This window comes from Ooceraea biroi, chromosome 12 (genome assembly GCF_003672135.1).
Source record: "Ooceraea biroi isolate clonal line C1 chromosome 12, Obir_v5.4, whole genome shotgun sequence".
Classification (NCBI taxonomy): Eukaryota; Metazoa; Arthropoda; class Insecta; order Hymenoptera; family Formicidae; genus Ooceraea; species Ooceraea biroi.
Window position 1 is genome coordinate 6,673,036 of NC_039517.1, and position 19,742 is coordinate 6,692,777.

General features: G+C 45.7%; 1 protein-coding gene across 4 annotated transcripts in view; it reads right to left on the reverse strand.

Moving 5' to 3' along the window:
* Window positions 1-6,221: 6,221 nt before the first annotated feature.
* The window catches only part of LOC105284155 (ATP-binding cassette sub-family A member 12), a 36,638-nt gene continuing 23,117 nt past the window's right edge, over window positions 6,222-19,742 (reverse strand). For 2 of the 4 annotated variants that reach the window (XM_026974186.1, XM_026974185.1), the window contains exons 35-49: window positions 18,797-18,986; window positions 18,456-18,656; window positions 17,546-18,061; window positions 16,931-17,106; window positions 16,494-16,761; window positions 16,250-16,349; window positions 15,931-16,073; window positions 15,645-15,845; window positions 14,844-15,024; window positions 14,601-14,713; window positions 13,663-14,488; window positions 13,258-13,406; window positions 12,895-13,077; window positions 11,374-11,617; window positions 6,222-7,291 (exon numbers count right to left, since the gene is read on the reverse strand). In XM_026974186.1, the coding sequence (XP_026829987.1) occupies window positions 7,163-7,291; window positions 11,374-11,617; window positions 12,895-13,077; window positions 13,258-13,406; window positions 13,663-14,488; window positions 14,601-14,713; window positions 14,844-15,024; window positions 15,645-15,845; window positions 15,931-16,073; window positions 16,250-16,349; window positions 16,494-16,761; window positions 16,931-17,106; window positions 17,546-18,061; window positions 18,456-18,656; window positions 18,797-18,986 (3,620 nt within the window). In that variant the 3' untranslated portion in view covers window positions 6,222-7,162. The remainder of the gene's footprint in view (window positions 7,292-11,373; window positions 11,618-12,894; window positions 13,078-13,257; window positions 13,407-13,662; window positions 14,489-14,600; window positions 14,714-14,843; window positions 15,025-15,644; window positions 15,846-15,930; window positions 16,074-16,249; window positions 16,350-16,493; window positions 16,762-16,930; window positions 17,107-17,545; window positions 18,062-18,455; window positions 18,657-18,796; window positions 18,987-19,742) is intronic. The other 2 variants (XM_011347461.3, XM_026974187.1) reach the window with 1 other exon arrangement.

Here is a 19,742-nt window from a genome sequence, read left to right on the forward strand (position 1 = left end):
TATACCACCGTCTACAACCTACTACATTCACCATATTGCGTGACTAAGCATGTATAAGTGTGTATCTGCACTGCCAGTTGACCGTATGTATCTGTCACGAGTCTGTTCGACACATGTCTTTATTCGACAAAGAAGGAGTTCACGCGACCTTTCCTTCAAGTAACGATCTGAAGAGATTTTTTCCAAGTACTTTAGATAAATATTATAACACGCGATTAATCGGCTCCGTTTTTATTACTTTATTATTGTGCACTATATCGTGCACGATGCTGAGAAAAATATTTTCAGGCACTTTATTGATGACTGAAAAAATCAGATGTATCGGAAGATTAAGAGGGTACTCTGTTGAAACGTGGACAAATTCGGCGAATCTTGCTCGACATACGAAACGCAATATATCAGACATTTCTGTCAATACAATTCGTTGCCGTCCAGCACATTGACTCCATCTGCGAAGTCAGCACCGAGAGCACCGTTTTTCACCGGCGAGAACGAGATCTCTCGCAGCTGACAGAATTCCTCGTGTCTTTTCAATTACTGCCGTAGTCTCGGCAGGGTATTCGATCCTTGCCTGTGCCACAGCTTTCCTCCACGAGTCCCGCACGAGTCCCAGGAACTCGCGAAATCTTCTGGCCGACACTCCCGTAATTTGCATACGATTAATCTTGATCAGCGCAGCGGCGCCCGCCGTCCGAGACTCCGTCTCCGTCTTCCAGCGTGATCCAACGGAGATCCGGGTTAAACGGCGAGGTCTTACCTGGATGCCGTGATGGATCGTTACGGATCTCGGCAAACCGAGACTGTGCCAAGACGAATTCGGCGCGGTGGCAGATCGATCTAATTAAACACCTACGGCCGCGCTGAGGAACAAGACCGGATGCTGAGAACTGATTGAGTTGCAGTATGCAGATTTGCGTCAACAGCGTATTCCGCGTCGCATACCGTTATCCGACAATGGTATCGCGTTACGTCACAATCGAATAACAAGATTGCTTGGGATCGCGCGACATGTATGAATTTTTCATTATTCTAATGACTCATTGATAACAGATTGATGACTCTTTTTATGGTTAATCACATGCAACCTCTCTGAAAAAAGGCTAGTCAAACACGAAACATTCTACCCTCCGGCATAGAATGGCATTGATTTCTTTTTCGCAGAGTATCGCGGAAGTATAGAGTTCGCGCGTTTATCTCGATGCAGGCGATAGAGTTACGTAATTCGGAAGATGGATCGCCGTGTCTACATACACGCTGTATCATCCGAAGACGGATTCCGTAGCGCGGCGGCCGATCTAATTAGATACGCTTCCGTCAATGGCTACGAAACCCGGAAGGAGCGTTCGATCGTTAATCGAATTGGCGTAAGACAGATTCGCAACGTGCACCTGCAAACGTCCAATTCTACGGAAATGTTTGCTCGCGATATGTTATAAAAGAAAAAAATGTCATTCTCCAACGGTTTCTTTAATGGCACATCCATCACGAGCGTTTTCCAGAGCTTGACGCTCTCTCGCACCTGTTATTTTCTTCACGTGGAGGCCGCGAATCGATATCGCGGCGAAGCACAGCCCGCACAGGAGAAATTCGCAGCCTGGCATATAATTATCGCTTATTTCCCGTGCTCATGCAGCCCCCCATCAACCCCCATTTTCCAATACCTGCATCTTTTTTTCGCGCTCATTACTGACGTGCGCGATATTATTACGGCTCGGTGAACCAAAAAGCAGGAAACTCGAAATTTCCATTGCTAATGACGCGAGAGTGGCCACGGTCGACGTGTTATCGTTATCTTCCGCCGGGCTGTGTAAGCTCGCCGCCCGCGCAAACGAATTTAATCGCGTATCTCCGAATTTTCCGTGCGATAAAGCTCGCGACTCACGCAGTGAATCCTCCGCTATCAAAAATAAACGACCACCAGCCGAGATCGGAAAGGAGCTTGTTGTTAAGGGGACCGCTGTGCATTGCGGTTTTCCCGTACCGCTTATCTCTCCGCGTATTAATTCCCGCAACATTAGATTCCTATGCTTGCCTTATCGAGGAACGCATTCTTCCTGCATTAAATATAAAGTAATTGTATATCAGAAATTTTCATAATGTATCGTCATTGCTCTATACTTGAAAAATATGTGGAAGAACGTTTAAAAACAATAATATTTTTTAGCGAAAAAGAATTTGCGAGATCAGCTGATATTTCATAAGAGATATTATAGTAACTTATGTGCTCGTTAATGCTAATGAAGGCAAGTGTAATGAGCGCTCATACAAGCTCGTGGATTCTCGTTTATGTTCGCAAAATATGCATACATTTATTACAGTATTCGACTCGAAAAATAATTTTTATACGAGATCGGTGCAAAGAGTCCAATGAAGAACATCCTTTTTTCAACATATAATACAAATGCTGATCTAAAAATACGGAATTAACCGGGTCCTGAAATTGAGGGAAATTTTCGGACGCGGTATCGGGCCGAGTATCTCACGTTTTGAAAACGGGTCAAATAAGCCCCAAATGGAACAGCCGGGTTAATATGCCTCGGTTACCCTGGAGAGACAAAATAACCGCACATGACGGTATCTCGCGCCCTCCTGTCCTCCGCTCCCGCCCTCCTACTACGGATCCCAGCTCGGATGGAGTTCACTGGGACAAAAACTATCCCATTCACCCCCGGTATTATCCGGCTCAAGCACGGGGAGCTTAATTTCGCCGGCGATTGATCCCGAATCTCCATGTTGGAAGGATCCCGGCGGCAACGCGATCGCGGAGCGCAGCACCGCACGGAATCCTCCTCCTGCCTGTCCCGTAAAGATTAACCCCCTCGATTTATTTCGAGCGATCCAGCTCAACTCTCACCGACCGTTACCATCATCGTCGTCGTCGTCAGGAATCTTCGCAGAGACGATCAGGGGGATGCGATGCTGACAAAGGATCCCCGTTCACAAGAACGGACCGCTGGTTGCGGCCGTAGCTGGCGCGTTCCCGAGCTACGCCGGGTATCCTGGCCACGTGAATGCGCATTGTGCGCATTGTGCGTCCGATGACCGCCGAGTTGAGGATACCCGGAGGAATCGGCGCGGACGCCACGCCACGCCGTCGTCATTTATCTCCCAAGCGAATTTCAGACATCCCCGCACGCCGCGGGTTATCCCGGTTATCGCGAGACAAATGGCGCGTAATTAACACGAGCCCACCCCCCGGAATGAGCGGACGGAAGAGTCGGCCGGACAATCGCGGCAATTACTCGCCGGTGATCGTTCCATCGTCTCTCCGGAATCGGCAAACTGTTGAATCCGATCCGTCCGCGGCTGGCCGCCGCGGGAAGCGACGAGGACTCACCCCTGCCGGACTTCTCATCTGACTCACCCTCATTTCTCTACTTCCCGGCGATGCGACGCGCGATGACGCGTATGTGCATTTGTTTCTCGCGATGTACGCGTATGTGGATGCCGGTTTGCCTCTTCACTGGATATAATCCAGCTAGGAAGTCTGGAAGACACGCTGGTACCAGACGGCAGAAGGAGAAGCGCGGCGCGTTTAATCCTCGCGGCATCGCAGTCGGTCCCATCGTGTTTCACAAAAGATTCTCGGTACGTCTGCACGGTGCCGGCTGCGAACCCCGCAGCCGTTGTGCAGGTATGCACGTTACTATCCAGCCATTATCCCAGCTTCTCTCCGGGTGCGCGCCTTTCGCCGTTCGTCGCGCCGAAGTAAGCGAGCCATATTCCGGCGACGTCGTCGCCGCCGCGCGCATCTGCGAATGACAGCAGTTGTTTCCAAGTTTATCCGAAGCTGCGGAACGTATCCGGCCTCTTAATTCGTTCGTCTCTCTCTCTCTCTCTCTCTTGGTCGGCGCTTTCGAGGAGGCGAGGGGAGACACACGTACGATAATCGCCACGTATCCGGCAAAGCCTCGCACGTGAACGCACGTGCTCGTGTCTCTTTGTTAGTCAAATTTATTTCGTTATCGTTATGCCGATGCAGTTTAACTGGCTTAACAAGCGAAACGACACTGAAGGACAGGAAGCAGAAAAACAGGAAAAAGAATATTTAGTGGCAGCAGAACGAAGAAATCCAGACGCGACAAGCCGAGGAGAATGGATTGATTAGAAGAGCTGTATCACGATCAGTGAGAGATTAAACGTTACGATAAACTTAATAACTTGCTCCAGCAAAATATGGTTCTCTCTATTACTGCGCTCGTTGATGAAACGGTAAATTCTCGCCAACGTAAGAATGGTATCACGGATCGCGCGAGAATTTCCCGCGGAGCGCAAAGTTCGCGCGGGGCGCGAAAAGCAGGAACCGAAGCTGCGCCGGAAAGCCCCAGATTTATCGCCAATAGCTTCCTGGGCGCGCGGGAAGCTATCTTTGATCTCTCCCCGGGCTGATTTATAGATCCCGCTTTAAAATAGCGACGCACGGCGGGCGAAAATCGATTCGACAGAAATGGGATTTTTCTATATTTCGTTTAACGGCGTTTAACGCGGAAACATCGTTCGGCATACACTCCAGGTTGCTCCAGGTTCGTCGTGCGCCAGGAGCAAGGGGAGAAACTATGCCTCGTTGGAGAATAATCGACCGCAATTCGTTTTCCTCCCGTCCTTGCCACGGGCGATGGTCTCACCCTGGGGAACGGAGCTAAATGCCGTCGTATCGGACGAAATTGCGGCAACTTAATCTTTATCTTCATTTCTTTCTTCCTCCCGCCGCTTTTCCAGCCGATGCGGAAACTTCCGGATATTCCAAACACGTAGGTGATTCGACTAAACTTCTCTTTAACGCGCTTCTCGTCTCCCGCGAATACGCCGTCCTGAAAACGCCATTAATGGTCTCCGTTTCTCGAACGCCTTCTCTCATAACGTAATTGTGTGGTATATTATTTTTTTATATCTTTTTAAATAAATTAACAAATTTCTTAATATAATCGAGACATCATACTAAACTTGTACCCTCTCCATTTCCGATTCCATCTACGGACAAATTTGCTGGACTTTTGTCACAGAAGTATCGGCTTCTCGATTCGTCTAGCGCGATCAGCGAAATATACGTTCGCGCGTTTACCTTCTCCAGAGCGCGACTATTTTGTCCGCTTTTTACAGTGTGGCCGAATCATTTCCGCTGACTTCGGCGGGAATCCAGTGGAATGTTACGGAGGAAAAGCGTGAAAAAGTCTTGTGCAGGAGGATAGCATAGTAACATTGTTCCTTCGTTGTAATCCGCGACGCCGGAATTTCGTCCTTATTACCTGGAAACTACGTACGTTTGGCGCAAAACTTTCGTCGACGACAGCGTTGCAACCGACGGTCCTGGATGGAGAATTTAACCGACGTCGAAGGGCGTGCAGTGCAATAGAGAGATAAAAGAGTGGCATCGAGAGGGGAAATGAGAAAACTCGAATGCACGAGGTGTCCCCAGCTTCCCGCATTTCTTTGCGCTTATCTCATCCGCGTCTATTCCATTTGCAAATTCTTTGTATACATTAATGGAATCCTGCAGCACAAAAATATGTAACAAACGTAAATCTATTTGATATTAAATTACATTGGATCGAGAGACTCTTTACCATACCAGCATTGATCAATTAAAAATTCTTTCGACAACTTTTAACCGCTCTTAATCTAAAATCCTTCTTTCCCCGAATCAACTTCTTCTTAACAAAAATTAGGCTCGACGTCGTTCGGCTGAGAGCTATCTTGATGACATCCTGACAGTTCCATCAAGGAAACTTTCATCCATCAGACAGATCAAAGATTCCGCATGCGGGAGCTAGTGGAGGCTGGAACATGTATACGTACCTCGCATTCCGGAAGCGTGCGCCTTCATCCCCCATATGCTCGGTTGCATCCCCGATCCATGGCGATAAATTCTGCCGTCTCGCGCTGCGTCTCTTTTTAATTTTACGTCATTCGACACATAAACATCGATCTTCATGTTTCTATGAATCGACGTCGCATCAAGCTGCGACAAATAAAAAGCCCCGGGCCGCGCGTACGGGCCGGCGATATTTAACCAGTCGGTTTGGCCGTGTCAAACGTGCGCGCCGATAATCGCCTTCGGCGAGAATTGATGGGGGTGGCTTCGCCCCCGCGCGTGGAATCCCCTGTTTTCGAAATTGCGACGTCGGCGCCGGCGAAATATGGACGGGAACGACGTCCTGCCGGCGGTGCCGGTAATATCGATTCGCTTAATGCGCGGATTTTTAATTAAACGGAACAACGTATTGCCCCGGTTCAATTAAGAAACGATTGTATTTAATGGAAATAGCTCGATCGAGCGAGTACAATTAATTCTCAGCTATACCTAGGTAACGTGTACGTAATTGCGTATCGGTCAACGTACGAAACGCGTTCTGATTGCGACATCGGCAGCGACGTTTGAGGTTTTGATAACAAGTAGATAGATGTGACAACGTGGTATCGCATCAGTGTTTCGCATTTCGTTAATGACATCAGTACCTCTTGCTTATCAAAGAATCATCGCGTGATGCAATCACGGCAACCTTGACATAAGACATAATAAGTATAGCTTCTTCTTAAATCGATCGTGCATTGTATTCTCGTGATGAGCACTCGCTCGGCGGAGCGAGGATCATGCGAGTCGTATCTTGAAAACTATGTATCTGTACCTGACTCCGTTAATCTAAAAAAGACTGCACAAACTTGCGCTCTCGCATTCTACTTAAAAAAACTATAATAATTCTAAAATACAACATATTTACAGATTTTAAATCTAAGATCAAGTCGGGTATTTTTATTGATCTATCATGAGGTTCTCTAATAAAATCCGCTTCGCGGGCTCGATTTGGATCTGGCTTCCCCGTCGTTCGCGAGAATCGCGAAATTCCTTCGTAGGCCCGTGAGGCCCGGAAGGCCGCGTGAGAACCGGAAGAAGCGCTCTCGCCCTTTCTCAAGCTCGTACGTGTTTAATTGCGCGTTTAATTCGCCGTGGCGTCAAATGTAAAGGCAAACTATCACAGTAATCGCCACGAAAATACGCATCCCGAAAACAGACGATGAGGACAACGAGTGAAGAGAGACAGGGAAAGAGAAGTTTTATGTTTCGCTCGTTGAAGCGAAACATAAAACTTTGATTTGATTTGAGTTGATTTTAACTTGGCGCGTCTAACTGCAGTGAAAAGAGCTTAGCCTAATTAAATGACGCTCAAAACGTGTCCATGTGAATGACATCTGTGCTGGAGTACATGTTGGGCATGCTGTTCCTGCTGGCCTGGCCGAAGGCGGCCGCGTCGATGGTTTCGTCGTCCAGCTCCTCCGAGAAGTTTACCAGGACCTGCAAATTCCACGACGAATTGCTGTAGTTATTATTATTCTAATTATGGTACTAAGGAAACATTTTCCTTAAAATTGGATATTAATATTTACTAAGATTTTTCTTATAATAGTAAAAAGACATATTTCTTCCATGAAAAAGTCTCGATAAATTTGACGAACGGTCTCTTCTGTTAAACTTTATACTATATTGTGATTTTGTGATATTTATAATAAAGCTAAGATTTTTAACGTATTATTAGTGTGGGTTTAATTACCTTCCCGGTATATAATCCTTTTTGAAGGAAGCATTTGCAACGTCTTTGCGCACAGTTTCACCTTACTGACCAAATGCGCCATAAAACCATAACGTTCGCATTCGCGTAATTATCACGACTATGCGAGTCGCAAAACTAAAGTTTCATAAGGACTACGCGGGAAGTTTCAGTCGTTGCATCGCTGCAGTTCCGCGCGTGCTTTTGCGTTGAAGCACGATCTTGCAGCCAAGTGGGAGTGAGTGGGACACAAGACGACGAGTGGAGGACTCTCCTTGCAACGAAGACCCATAAAAATCTCAAAACTTCTCGAATCAACAAAGTTTTCCCGGTCTACATGCAAACCCGCCGCGATATTACAAAAAATTTCCCACTTTGTTTGCGAGATCGTACTGTCTTCGCGTCACAGCAAGAAATACATTTACATAATGCCCTGACGTCACGCGAGCGACTGCAAGAGATAAATTTTTTTCACTGAGTGCAATGAACCGATTTCCAAGATACGTGTGATCAATATTATTAACATTGTACAACGTTCCACTTGAGCGTTCCACCGAAACACTCGAATTTTCATCCTCTAAGTATCAATGCACTGCACTGATTTCGCGAGAGCACTATTACTTTTTAAATTTCTATTGAAATGTGATTAGGAGCACCTATTGATGGTTTCACTTGATTCTATATACACGTCTCCGATTACCGAGGGATGAATGCATGTGCTTGCGAAACCTGCAAGAAGACTTCATGCAAATAGTTTTCCGTAGCATTGCAGCAATCTAGAACTCCTCGGATTCGGTTCTCGACTCAGTTTACCGCCGTGCTTCGAACTTAATTTATATTCCGAACCGTGCTAACTTGAGCTGTCGCTATTGCCGTTACTCCGGAAGCGTAACAAAACAACGGGGGTGGTTCATGGCAGCCATTAATGTTCGCGTGGATCGAATTGCGAACGAAGTATGAAGTACGTGACGCAAGTTCCCATTTACGACTATTTAAATGCGTCAAAGGGAGCTTTTCGCAAAATGACGATGCGCGATGAACTTCTTTTCTCGTTAACGGCGCGCGGCAATGGTAATCGCAAGCTCGGGTTAAATTTTGCAAGGGAAGAAGCGCGATTGCGCTCTCGGACGCGTCAATATTTTCAGAAAAAATCAATTACGTTAGGAATCGCGGAGTGGCGCGTGCTGATAGATCGACCGTATTATTTGTCGAAAAGCGATTCTGTTTCCGATGACAAAAAGCTTCCATAGGATTGCCATAGAGCTCCACTTCTCGCCCCCAAGAGTACTGAATTTTTCTTGCTCCCCCAAGCGTCGTTCTGCACCCCATCTCATAAGCTATCAATTAAGCTTCCACAATTCGATAACATTTCTGTCGAATCTCTCGATTTGTTTTTAATGGATTGACATTTTATTCGCGAGCATGCGTTTACGTCATGCTTCCTGTAATAAGTCCCGATAAAGAGATGCTCGGCATCGAGCAAATTTTTCGAATCGAATTTTCAGCTTGGATAATGATCCGTAATAAAAATTCGCATTCCCAAGAAATAAGAAGCGCCATTGCCCGCCATTGCGCCACGTTTCTCCTTTCGGCCGAATTAAATCGCACCTTTTTGATCATGAACGATCGATCAATCAAGCGACGATTTCAATTCCCCGCTTTTCTCGTGCGCCGACGACGGTTCATTTCGATCTTAGATCCACTCTTCGGAGTTCTCAGACGCCATAGAAGCGCGAAGAATAGTTTGGCGTGAATTGCACACACACTTCCGGATCCGTAAAATCTGCATGGCCACACCGACACCCGCGCTATCGCGTAACACGCCGTCGCGTGATTTACGGTCTTTATTCGCGACTCCAGAGTCGTAAAAAAAGGAAATAGACAAATAAAATGGATTAACGCGAAATAGATTTTGCCGGGCGTCAACAGAGATAAATTTGAAAGAGCTGAAAACAAGCGTAAATACTTCTTTTATAACGTAAACGTAAAACGGTGCACGCAATAGGTTTGCATTCTGAACCAATTTGTTCCCCCAAGCGCCCTTCTGATGATAAAAATAAATTGAAAAAAGCACAATAACGTTGTATCACATTCGATGTATCGCCATAATGGCCACTTTTTTAAGTTAGTGCATCGCACTGACGCGCATGTGTTTTTGTAGGGCACGAAATTGAATTTGCTCGTTCATTGTCAGATTTCGACCCCGATGCGCCCCAGTCCGCACCATGAAAATAATTAATAATGTAATATCGCGACGTTCGAGGTTATATGTTAATTAAAGTCAACGGCTTCGTCGACCCATGAAAATTTAAGAAGTTTTTTAATTAATCTCGAAATTAAAATTTCTTTATTAACCGGCTTATGCAAATGCCGACGGACGACCACTTTGCGCGCGGTAAATTTTGCGAGGAGTCGCATGCTCGAGTTCGGTGTGGTAAGAACGGTGCCATGCAAAATGCAAATTCCTCTCGGCGCGTGCACATCCTCCGCGCGCAAATATAATATATACTTTTTTCGGAGGTGGCGCGACAAACACGCGTCGGACATAACTCGCGTGCGTCTCGAAACATACGTCGGTCACTCAATTACACAGCAGCATTTTTCGTTTCTCGAAATTTTTTATTCCGGCCGAGAGCGCGACTTTACGCGCGCGCGAGAGAAGCATCACGAGACGCCGCCTGAACTTTGCGTACGCTTCCACAACTTCACGCATGCCGGATGGAGTAATATAAAATTTCTTCCATAGATGTGGCACGCCGTGTTACGTCACGCAGCGCGGTCTGAACTTTAAAAAAATGCGCATAAAGATAGATTACAATGAAACAAGCAAACAGTTCTTTTTCGCGGAGCGCGTAAAACGCGGAGAATGGGCCGCGCGATTTTCCTCGCGACAAATAATTTTGTTAGACGCGCGATTCGACAGAAAGAGAGAGATACACGCGGAAATAACTTTGGTGCTCGGAGACGTGGCGCATTTACGACTCGTGCTGATTTGCATTTACCGACAATGCACATTAACCGACAACGTTTGCAATTCCTGTGCATTCAAACGGCGTAAAAGACAACCGTCGTTGTGGCGTCCGACGTGCGTCCAAGTGCCTCGAGTGCAAACGGAACGCGAGAAACAGAAGGAGAAAGATAGCCCCATAGTACGATTCACACTCGGTAATTTCAGGAAGACTCGAGACTTCATTATTCAGACAGTGAATTATTTCGAAAGAGAAAAACAAAGACAACGAGAGAGGGAGACAGTGAGAGTGAACGGTTAATTAACAGCAGTTTTCGTGAAAAGGGGTGGCCTGGGGTGAGCAGTGGCGCGTTACAGCTACCCGGAAAACGTTTAGGCGAGCTCGGAGGCAGCCAACCGATACGGGGTGAGTTTCCTAACCCTCCGCTTGTAAACCATCGCGAGGCTGTATGTAAGTGAACTACGGGAGACGGCGGGACCATTAATATCCGTCAGGATCGGCGGGACGAAAACGCGGGATCGTCTTTGGACGACAGGGGGAGGCGCCGTACACCGACGGTGCATCATCTGTTCAAGACGAGTCCTTAGAATATCCTACCGATGCAATCGGGCCGAAGTTCACCCGCGGGAAGATCGCGGAAATCGAGATCGAGGTCAATCGCGCCACGAGCAATCGCGCAGAAGTGCTAAATGTATTTTAAATGCGCGTCATTTTGTTATTCAGACTCGCATTCGACGCTCTCTTGTTAGAACGGCCGTTCCTGTTGAAATTTTCGCGTTTTCACGTCTGATTCAGGCTGTTATTAAATCGATGAGAAACGCTGAACTGTCGGATTGACCTCACTTGATCCCCTTACTCACCTGATCCAGCGAGCTTTGTGTGAGCGTGTAGTCGGTGGCCTTAAGCTCCTCGGCCAGGAGCTTCACCATACTGAAGCTCACGCTGAGCGCAATGTCTTGGCTCCGTGGTAGCAGAAGTCGAGCAGCCGTGGCCTGTCTCGAGGAGATAATCGCCTGTGGCAGATATTTCATGATGGCTCTCCTAAGATCCGCCGCGGTGACCGGCTGGCTGAACCTCAGGAAGGCGACGTAGCCCTCGCCGAATCTGAAAGTCAGAGCGAGATAGTTATCACCTAGATTCTCGCTTTTCAGAGTGAAATTAATTTCCGAAATTAATTAATCGCGACGAGCGTGTTTGGAAAATCGCGGGAACGATCAGTAACGAAGGGAACTGACTTCTTACGAGGGTGCTCCTGCAGCTACGATGTATATTCGCTTTCTTGTTGCGTTCGATCACGAGGGACGCAGATCTATATTTCAAACTCGTTCCGGACAAAGCGCGCGAGTAAGATAAGCTTTTACCGTGCTTTCTATAGCGTAACACAAAGTGCATTCGCCATTCTTTATCATTCAACGTGCTCTCCGCGAGACATGGGCGGATTGCAGGATGGGTTGCTAACGTGGGCAAGACCAAATCGTAAATTCTACCCTCGATGGCGAGACACCGCCGGGAAAGAAAGAATCGGCACGGGCGCAAGTAGATAGAAGAGGGACAGTTTCCGAGATACTTCCCGGAACACTTCAGCATGTTAGCAGTTAAATATTTACGGTGCACTATGTTATTCCGAATAGGCCATTCTGTGTGTGTATGTGCATATGTGTTTAGAAAATAGAACAGACATAGGATGGACCTTCTTCTCTTCCTTCTTGCAGTCGTAGCCAATATCAACCAGAGCAAAATCTAATCGATGAAATCGCCATCGCTATCGCATACTGATAACGGTAACTCGTTATCATTACATTCATTTTCACAATATGCGACTGTGTTTTGAATGAATAATACTTTCAATACAAAGAGCGCCTCTCTTTAGCTAAAAGTCCATTGCGATCAAAAGACTGCATTAAATCTGCTAGAGGTGTCCAATTAAAACGTGGCTGTTAAAGTTAAACGGCGATCGTTAAATTCCTCTGATTGATTCTAAGGAAAACATATTTGCGCGATTAAGTCAGACTTCTTGTAATGGAGCGTAATGCACTTTAGCTGCCTTCTTTCTACTCTGCGTTACCGTTGTTACACGTATCGTTGACATTATCCTTTCATAAAGAGGATTACTCAACAGGATAGAACGGTATAAAGATCAGATTTTTCAATTGAAAAATTTGTTAAGCTACAGAATGCAAAAGTGTGCGACTGAAATTCTCGAACGCGAACGAACGAAGAGCACGGAGGAAACCGGAAAGCCGCGAACAAAAGCGGGAAATCAGAACCGATGGGAGAACCACCCGATTTCCTGTGTACGGGTTTATAAGTCTGCTGGGAAATATCCGGTTTTAAGGGACGTGCTGTTCCGCACGAAAAAGGGAAGTTCGATGTAATCTTACTTGTGCTTCAAATGCTGCGGCGTTCCTATACACCTGAGACCAGCCTTCGCGAGGATGCCTACCCGCGAGCAAAGGTTTTCGCATTCGGCGACGCTGTGCGAAGTCAGTATAACGCATCCCTGATTCTTCGTTACGTGCCTGATGGCTTTGGCGACGAGGCTCTTCGTGGCGGGATCCATTCCGCTAGGTAACAGAATTATTGTACATCATTAATGCGGAATTAAATATTTGCCGATAATGAATGTAATATAACTGTAATTGTATGTAATAATAATTAGTTGTAATGATATTTATTATAATACAGAATATTGTAGGTTTAATTAATTAACGTAACAGTAAAATTGAATCTCGAGCGAAACATACCTCGTGGGTTCGTCCATGAGAACCACTGCCACGGGTGCCATAACACTTATAGCGGCACATAACTTCCTTCTGTTACCGCCGCTGAGACTATCGACCCTTCGATGAGCATACTTGAGCAGATCGAACCTCTTCAGCATCGCTTCGACAGCCTGAAATAATAAAATCCTTAGAATACCGAATTCCGAACTTTTGCGTCTGCAAGCCTTCGAGCTCTACTTTTATTTGCAATTTTAAGAAGATGTGAATTTTTAAAAATGATAATGCCCCTGAAATTGTCAACGTCGATGATGCAGATTTGTAATCTAGAAAATTTAATTTATCACGAACAGCACAGAGATAATAAGATTTGATTAATAAACTTAATGACATTCTATTTGCCCCCCGTAATTTATTCCTCCCGCTTACCTTGGGAACATTACTGAATCCGCAAACCTCCCCGTGAATCGTCAAGCACTGATGAGGGGTGAGAAAACCGTCCAGGGCGTCGCTCTGAGGGCAATAGCCGACCTCGCCGTTGCACAGGGGTCCCTTACCGATCTCCGTGCCCTTCAGAATAATCCGTCCGGCCGTAGGAATGATTTCTGTCGTCAGCATCCTGAACGTCGAGCTCTTCCCCGCGCCATTCACTCCCAAGAGGCCGAAACACTTTCCCGACTGCACGCCGAAACTTAAATTCTGCACGGCGACGTTTGTTCCATACACGCTTCTGTACTCCTTTCTCAGTTTCACGGTCTTCAGGGTGTCGTCGACCATGCCGGTCTCGATCCTCAATCTCTCCTTGACGACGTCATCGTCCTCCTCCAACGCCTCGTAAGTGACGTTCTGCTTCCTGAGATCCGGCAGAACTCGGCACTCGATCATCAGATTCAGCGTAAATAAGATCGCGCCGATCACAGCGAGAAACACATAATGGAGACCGAGAAGATCCCAGCTAAACGGGGACTGATAGGTGTCCATGTGGAACCTTCCCAGCAGCTCGGACGTAATGTCGTTTCGCGATATCTCGACCAGCGCGTCGCCAAGGGTGTATTGTGGAAAGATCATTAGGATGTAATGCAGGAGGTTCCTCACGTCTTCGGCCGTTTTACTTTTGCCGAGAATATCGATCACCAGGATGGTCGCTAAGGCAGCCACGCCGATGAAGGTGTTCACGCAGAACAGCACCATGTTGGACAGACTCGAGTCATCGAATGCCTTCTCGACGAGATGCGAAAATGGTATCGCCGCCCATCTGAAAAAATTAATAATTATTTTTAATAATTAATAAAATTAAGAAATTAATAAATTAATATTAATTTTTAAGTGGATTTATTTCACAAGTAAACGACGATGTACAAACTTACCCAAACATGATCAGCAGAATGCAGACAGCGGGGAGATTATCTTTCGCGACGTAAGCTGACAGGCCGAAGATTTCGAAAATGATGATCGCCAGGCACATAGCACAACCGAATACCTAGAGCGAGAGAAATTTGAAATATTTAATATCATTGTTAGAAATTTAGTAGAAATACTTTGCGTTGAGGACCAATTCAGTCTTAGTTCGGAGAGAAAATATTTTTACGCTGCTTTCATTAATGACTTACGATAAAGTCCCAAATTAAAGCTGTCGTCCAATACGTGATCGGATGAACTCCAGCCAAGTAGAGTATCCTCTTCTCCTCCGACAATCGTTCTCTCACTAATTCCTTCGCGCCCTGAGCCGCGACTAAATTGAACGCTAACAGGAGCACCAATGCCACTCCGACGTCTGCTACATGTTGCACTCTAAAGCAGAAATGGAATATTTTATTCGGGCAAGTGCACTTTAAAATATGCATTGTTTAATAATCTTTCCGGGACAATAACTTAACAAACTTCAAAAGTTTATGAGAGAAAAGACAGAAGAAGACAATTGTTCGCGTATTTTACTCGTGAAACTTATAAAATGCGAGCGCGAGTGCAACTTCAGCTGTCAATATTAAACAAGGAAAGTAAATGAAAGTAGTATCATTAGAGACGTAACGACACGTAAGCAAGATTCTCGATGCACGAAATCTACGGCGAAGCATCTACTCGCTGAGCCACCGTCTCGGCATGAATACCAAATGATGTGGTACGTTAATTAAAAGTAAATGAAACATCCACGCCGGTAGCACTGGCTGTCTCGCTCCCGCCGGATCTTTTAGTTAAACTGCGCGCAAACATCCTTGCTTATCCGTTTGGACGGATTCGCCCGCATCTCTTTACGCGAAATTACGTAATTAATTAATCCGCCCCGAAGAACGGAGCGCAGCGCGCGTGAATGCAACAGTCGGGAGAATCACGACGAAAAAGCGCTCCCTCGTTAAAAAGTGATCCTCGCCTGTAAATACGGATTTATCGCGAAAGTTCTAGTTAACACTCACATAGTCATTCGATTCAGCTGATCGCTCGATAGCTTCAAGGGGTGATTGAGCGTGGTTAAGTGTCCTTGCACCCCGGTCGCTCGCAGAATTGCCTCGTTGAGGGCGTTCAGATACGCTGGCATCGAGTGGTGGCCCTTGTTATTGTACCAAACGATGAAAAGAGGATCCTCCTTGGAATGCGACAGGGACCAGCCACCGTATCTGCGGAGCAAACGTTTGTTTCGGAAAATTTCTCAAAGCGAGAGCTTAATATTTGATCCATTCATTGCGAAATCGCGAAGCCTACCGTTTCTCCAGATATTCCTGGTGTGTCGAAGTGATCCAGTCTAGAGTCGGTCGACCAGGTAAGGTTTGCAGGAGACCCTCCACAGCTTTGGAGACACCCCGACAGGTTTGTTGACCATCGAGACATTCGCAGGTTCCGGTATCCTGCAATAAATCATCCAAGACAAATGTATAATTGGTTGTTCGTTTTAAAAGCTTTCGTTCTTTGTTATATTCGAATTTAATATTCGTTACATTTTAAGTTCGATATTTTAATTTAATATTTAATATTCGAATAAATCTCTCTGCGAGGAATAATTAAATATATCGCGCGTACGTACGTTAGGTAATGTTTGCCATGCGCCGGCGTAATCATCCCCGAAGCGATCGTGCAGCTGTAAGGATACATGTTGCAGGAACGGATCGTTACTGCCATCAATGCTGGAACAACAAATGTTGGAAAGCGTTAAAGAGATCAAACAGCAGAAATATATTCAAAGTAACGTCAGCTATTCTCGCGTCAATTAGATATTTTTATCATCTTCCATTTTTATATCCTTTCTTTGTGGCTCTGATTTCTCCTACCTGTAGAAGTAAGTCGGATGAGTATTATACAGCTTGGGAGTTAGAACCAGAGATGGTTCGTCCTCGGACGGCGGCCGTATTAGAGAAAATCCCATGGCGACTGCGACGAACATGGTCGGTAAAACGAGCGCGGCCAACGGCGCTTTCCAGTCTCTCGCGAAATGCCATAGCCTCTTCTTTATTATGGATTTCATTTGTCGGATCGGCGAGGGCTTCAATATCGTGCTCGTGGAAATTAAATCGATGTCGTCATCCGATATGGGAATTTCTGCGCAAAAATCACAATCTTCGTCTCTTCTGCAAACTTACACGTATAGGTCTAGTCTCATAAAAAGTAACTCGACCAATGAAGAACTAAATTTAAATCAACTTTTTAATTAAGGGATGAGAGAAAATTTTATCTACGTGACAACGTCGTAAGGAAAACTCATGCTCACCGACGTGCTCCACGCTGACGATGCTATCTTGACTTGCTTTGATGACACTAGATCCGCTGTCTGCTCGCGCGCAGAGATCCAGGAAGACTCTTTCCAGAGTGTCGCATTCCAGTGAGAAGTGCGAATAGCCCAGGAGTTTACAATTGTCTTCCAGCGCTTTCGCCACCTGCGCGATGCTGTAACATCCTCGATTTTAATCGAATGTAAAGCAGGCATTTAACCGATTTCGTCACGAGCGCTCGCTAGTATGATTATAAAAATTTCTTTCAAACTACTTGGGACTTGAAGCGTCAAATATTTGTGGAGCCGGAATGAATTACAAACAACCCGTGCGTTACTTCGAAATCACTGCGGAATAAGTAGGTCTCATCTGAGATTTCTCTCTTGGACCACATGCAACGTTGTACGCGATTGATGAATTAATAAAATTGTTTTAACGTTGTGCTCTAAAGCAGAAAAAAAGGAAAAAAAGATCTCTTTCTTTTAACGTTCTTGAAATAATCGGATTCGTAAAACGGTCCGAAACATGTTAGCGCGAAGTTTATCCCAGAAATTAATAAATCTCAAAGCAACATCGATAATGCTAATGCTAATGCATCATCGATGTTCACTTACTCATTGTTCATGCCGCTTTTCTCCTGGAAAGGTAACGTGACGGTGACTTCCGACTCTGATATCTCGTTTATCGTTGCATTCGGCACAATCTCCTCGATGACGGTGCGAAGGGCTTTCACATTCTTCTTATCGACCTCCTCTTTGTTGGCGTATTGTTCAGTCGGGAAGGATACATTGAGCCTGTATCCTCTGCCATGCGTCATCTTTAGGGACAATGGGGAGCCGGTGCACAGGATCTTCCCTTTGTGCATTACCACAACGGTGTCACTTAGCATGTCGGCTTCGTCCAAGTGGTGGGTCGAGAGGAGGACGGTCCTGCCGATCCTGTGCTGATCGATCAGTCGCCAGATCCGTCGTCGGGCCGCGGGATCCACCCCGGCACCAGGTTCATCCAGAATAACTAATCGCGGGGATCCCAGGAAGGCCAGAGCCACGCAGAGTCGACGTCGCGTACCGCCAGACAAACGTGACACCGGTTCGTGTTCCTGGCGTCCGAGCTCCAACGAAGCCAGCATGCTGCCGAGAAACGAAGGAGTTTATCCCAGTTCGATTTCGATGAAGAAAAGTTAGAGGTGCAGTATCGAGAGTCGGCTTCGCCACAAATTAAAAGAAGGAAGATTGATTGCTCTTTAACACCGGAGTGGGAGCGCGATGGGATTCTTCTAACTTCTTTAGAACTCCTCCTTTTGCTACCACTTCCGTGGTAGCAAAATGAAGAGAAACATATTGTGATTATTTTTACGAACGAGAAAAAATAATATTGTTAAACAAGAGAGATTAATGACACATTTACGAGTTTTATAAGTGTATCGATTAGATTACTAATTCCGGACTTTCGTTGTTAAATTATGCGAAAATGTGGAAAGCGTTTCCTACAACAATATTATTATATTTACAACTTGCAACTTACTCATTAACGTGCCTCTGCATCTCGATATTACTATCGTTGGGTCGCTTCAACTTCCAGTAAAAGATCATGTGTTCCCTCGGCGTGAGAGTTCCGATCAGCACGTTATCCTGAGGACACACTCCTATCTCGGGCTTGCAATCCTCCTCGCCATTCAGACAAATTTCGCCGTTTGTCGGTGCCACCATTCCAGTCAGCATCTTGCTGCAACGAAAAATTTCGCAAATGCAATTAATAAACGTTCTCAGATATCGATAAAATAATAATACGATTATTTAACGTATTAAAAATAAGACCGACTATCCAGTGAATCAAAAATAGCGAGAAATTTCAAAATAACTTACATAATGGTAGTTTTGCCTGCGCCGTTCCTGCCAAGCAGACTCGTCACTTCACCCTCGCAAAGCTTCAACGTAAAATCATCCACAGCCACAACATCCCCTCGCTCAGTGTGGTAGACTTTCCTGACACCTTCGAATCTCACCCCAATCTGCTTCTCGGTGACTGTCAAGTTGCTTGTGTCACTATCATCATCTGCATTCGACAACAAACAACTCGATTTTACATCACGTCTTGAATAATTATGCTTTCGTAGTCGGAAGCAAGCTCTTACCAATTGTTTTCCAGCTACACCTTCGGAAAAAGCGAGTTTATAAATTATTTCTAAGAAGAAGCAAAACTTTGCAGCACGGAAAAACAATACAAACGTCTCTCTCCAACATTGAAGATAATACATAAATAATCCAATGCCTTCGAATCGAAGCACTCTTAGCGAGCGAGAACAAAAATATGTTTCTGTCGACTTAAATTGCATTCTTTACTTCACGTGCAATACGTGCATCGCAAAATGTAATTGCTATAGAAACATCAACCAGCTGCAGAATATAAAGACAAGATGATCGAAGATTTACAAAAATGCACAGCGTACTTAGCAAAGCTCATGCAGATGCTATTTATGCGTTCAGACATACGTTACAGGATTGAACATGAAAGCTGCAACAGGAAAATGCACAAGACAAGTAACAAGAGAACGAAACGATGCGACAATGACACAATCGCGCATAAAAAATCAATTTTTTGAGCACTTCAGCAAAGGATACCGCCGCGAACGAGTCCCTCGTGCTCAAGTTCTCTTCACGGCGACGTAAAATCAAATAACGCTACTTCACGTCGCGCGGAATACGGCGGCCGATAAAATTTCGACAGAAATGTCAAAGTTTTAACGATTATGCATGCCGTCGCGTAGCCATGAAAATTTTTCACGATAATTTCCCCCCGCGATCGAGAACG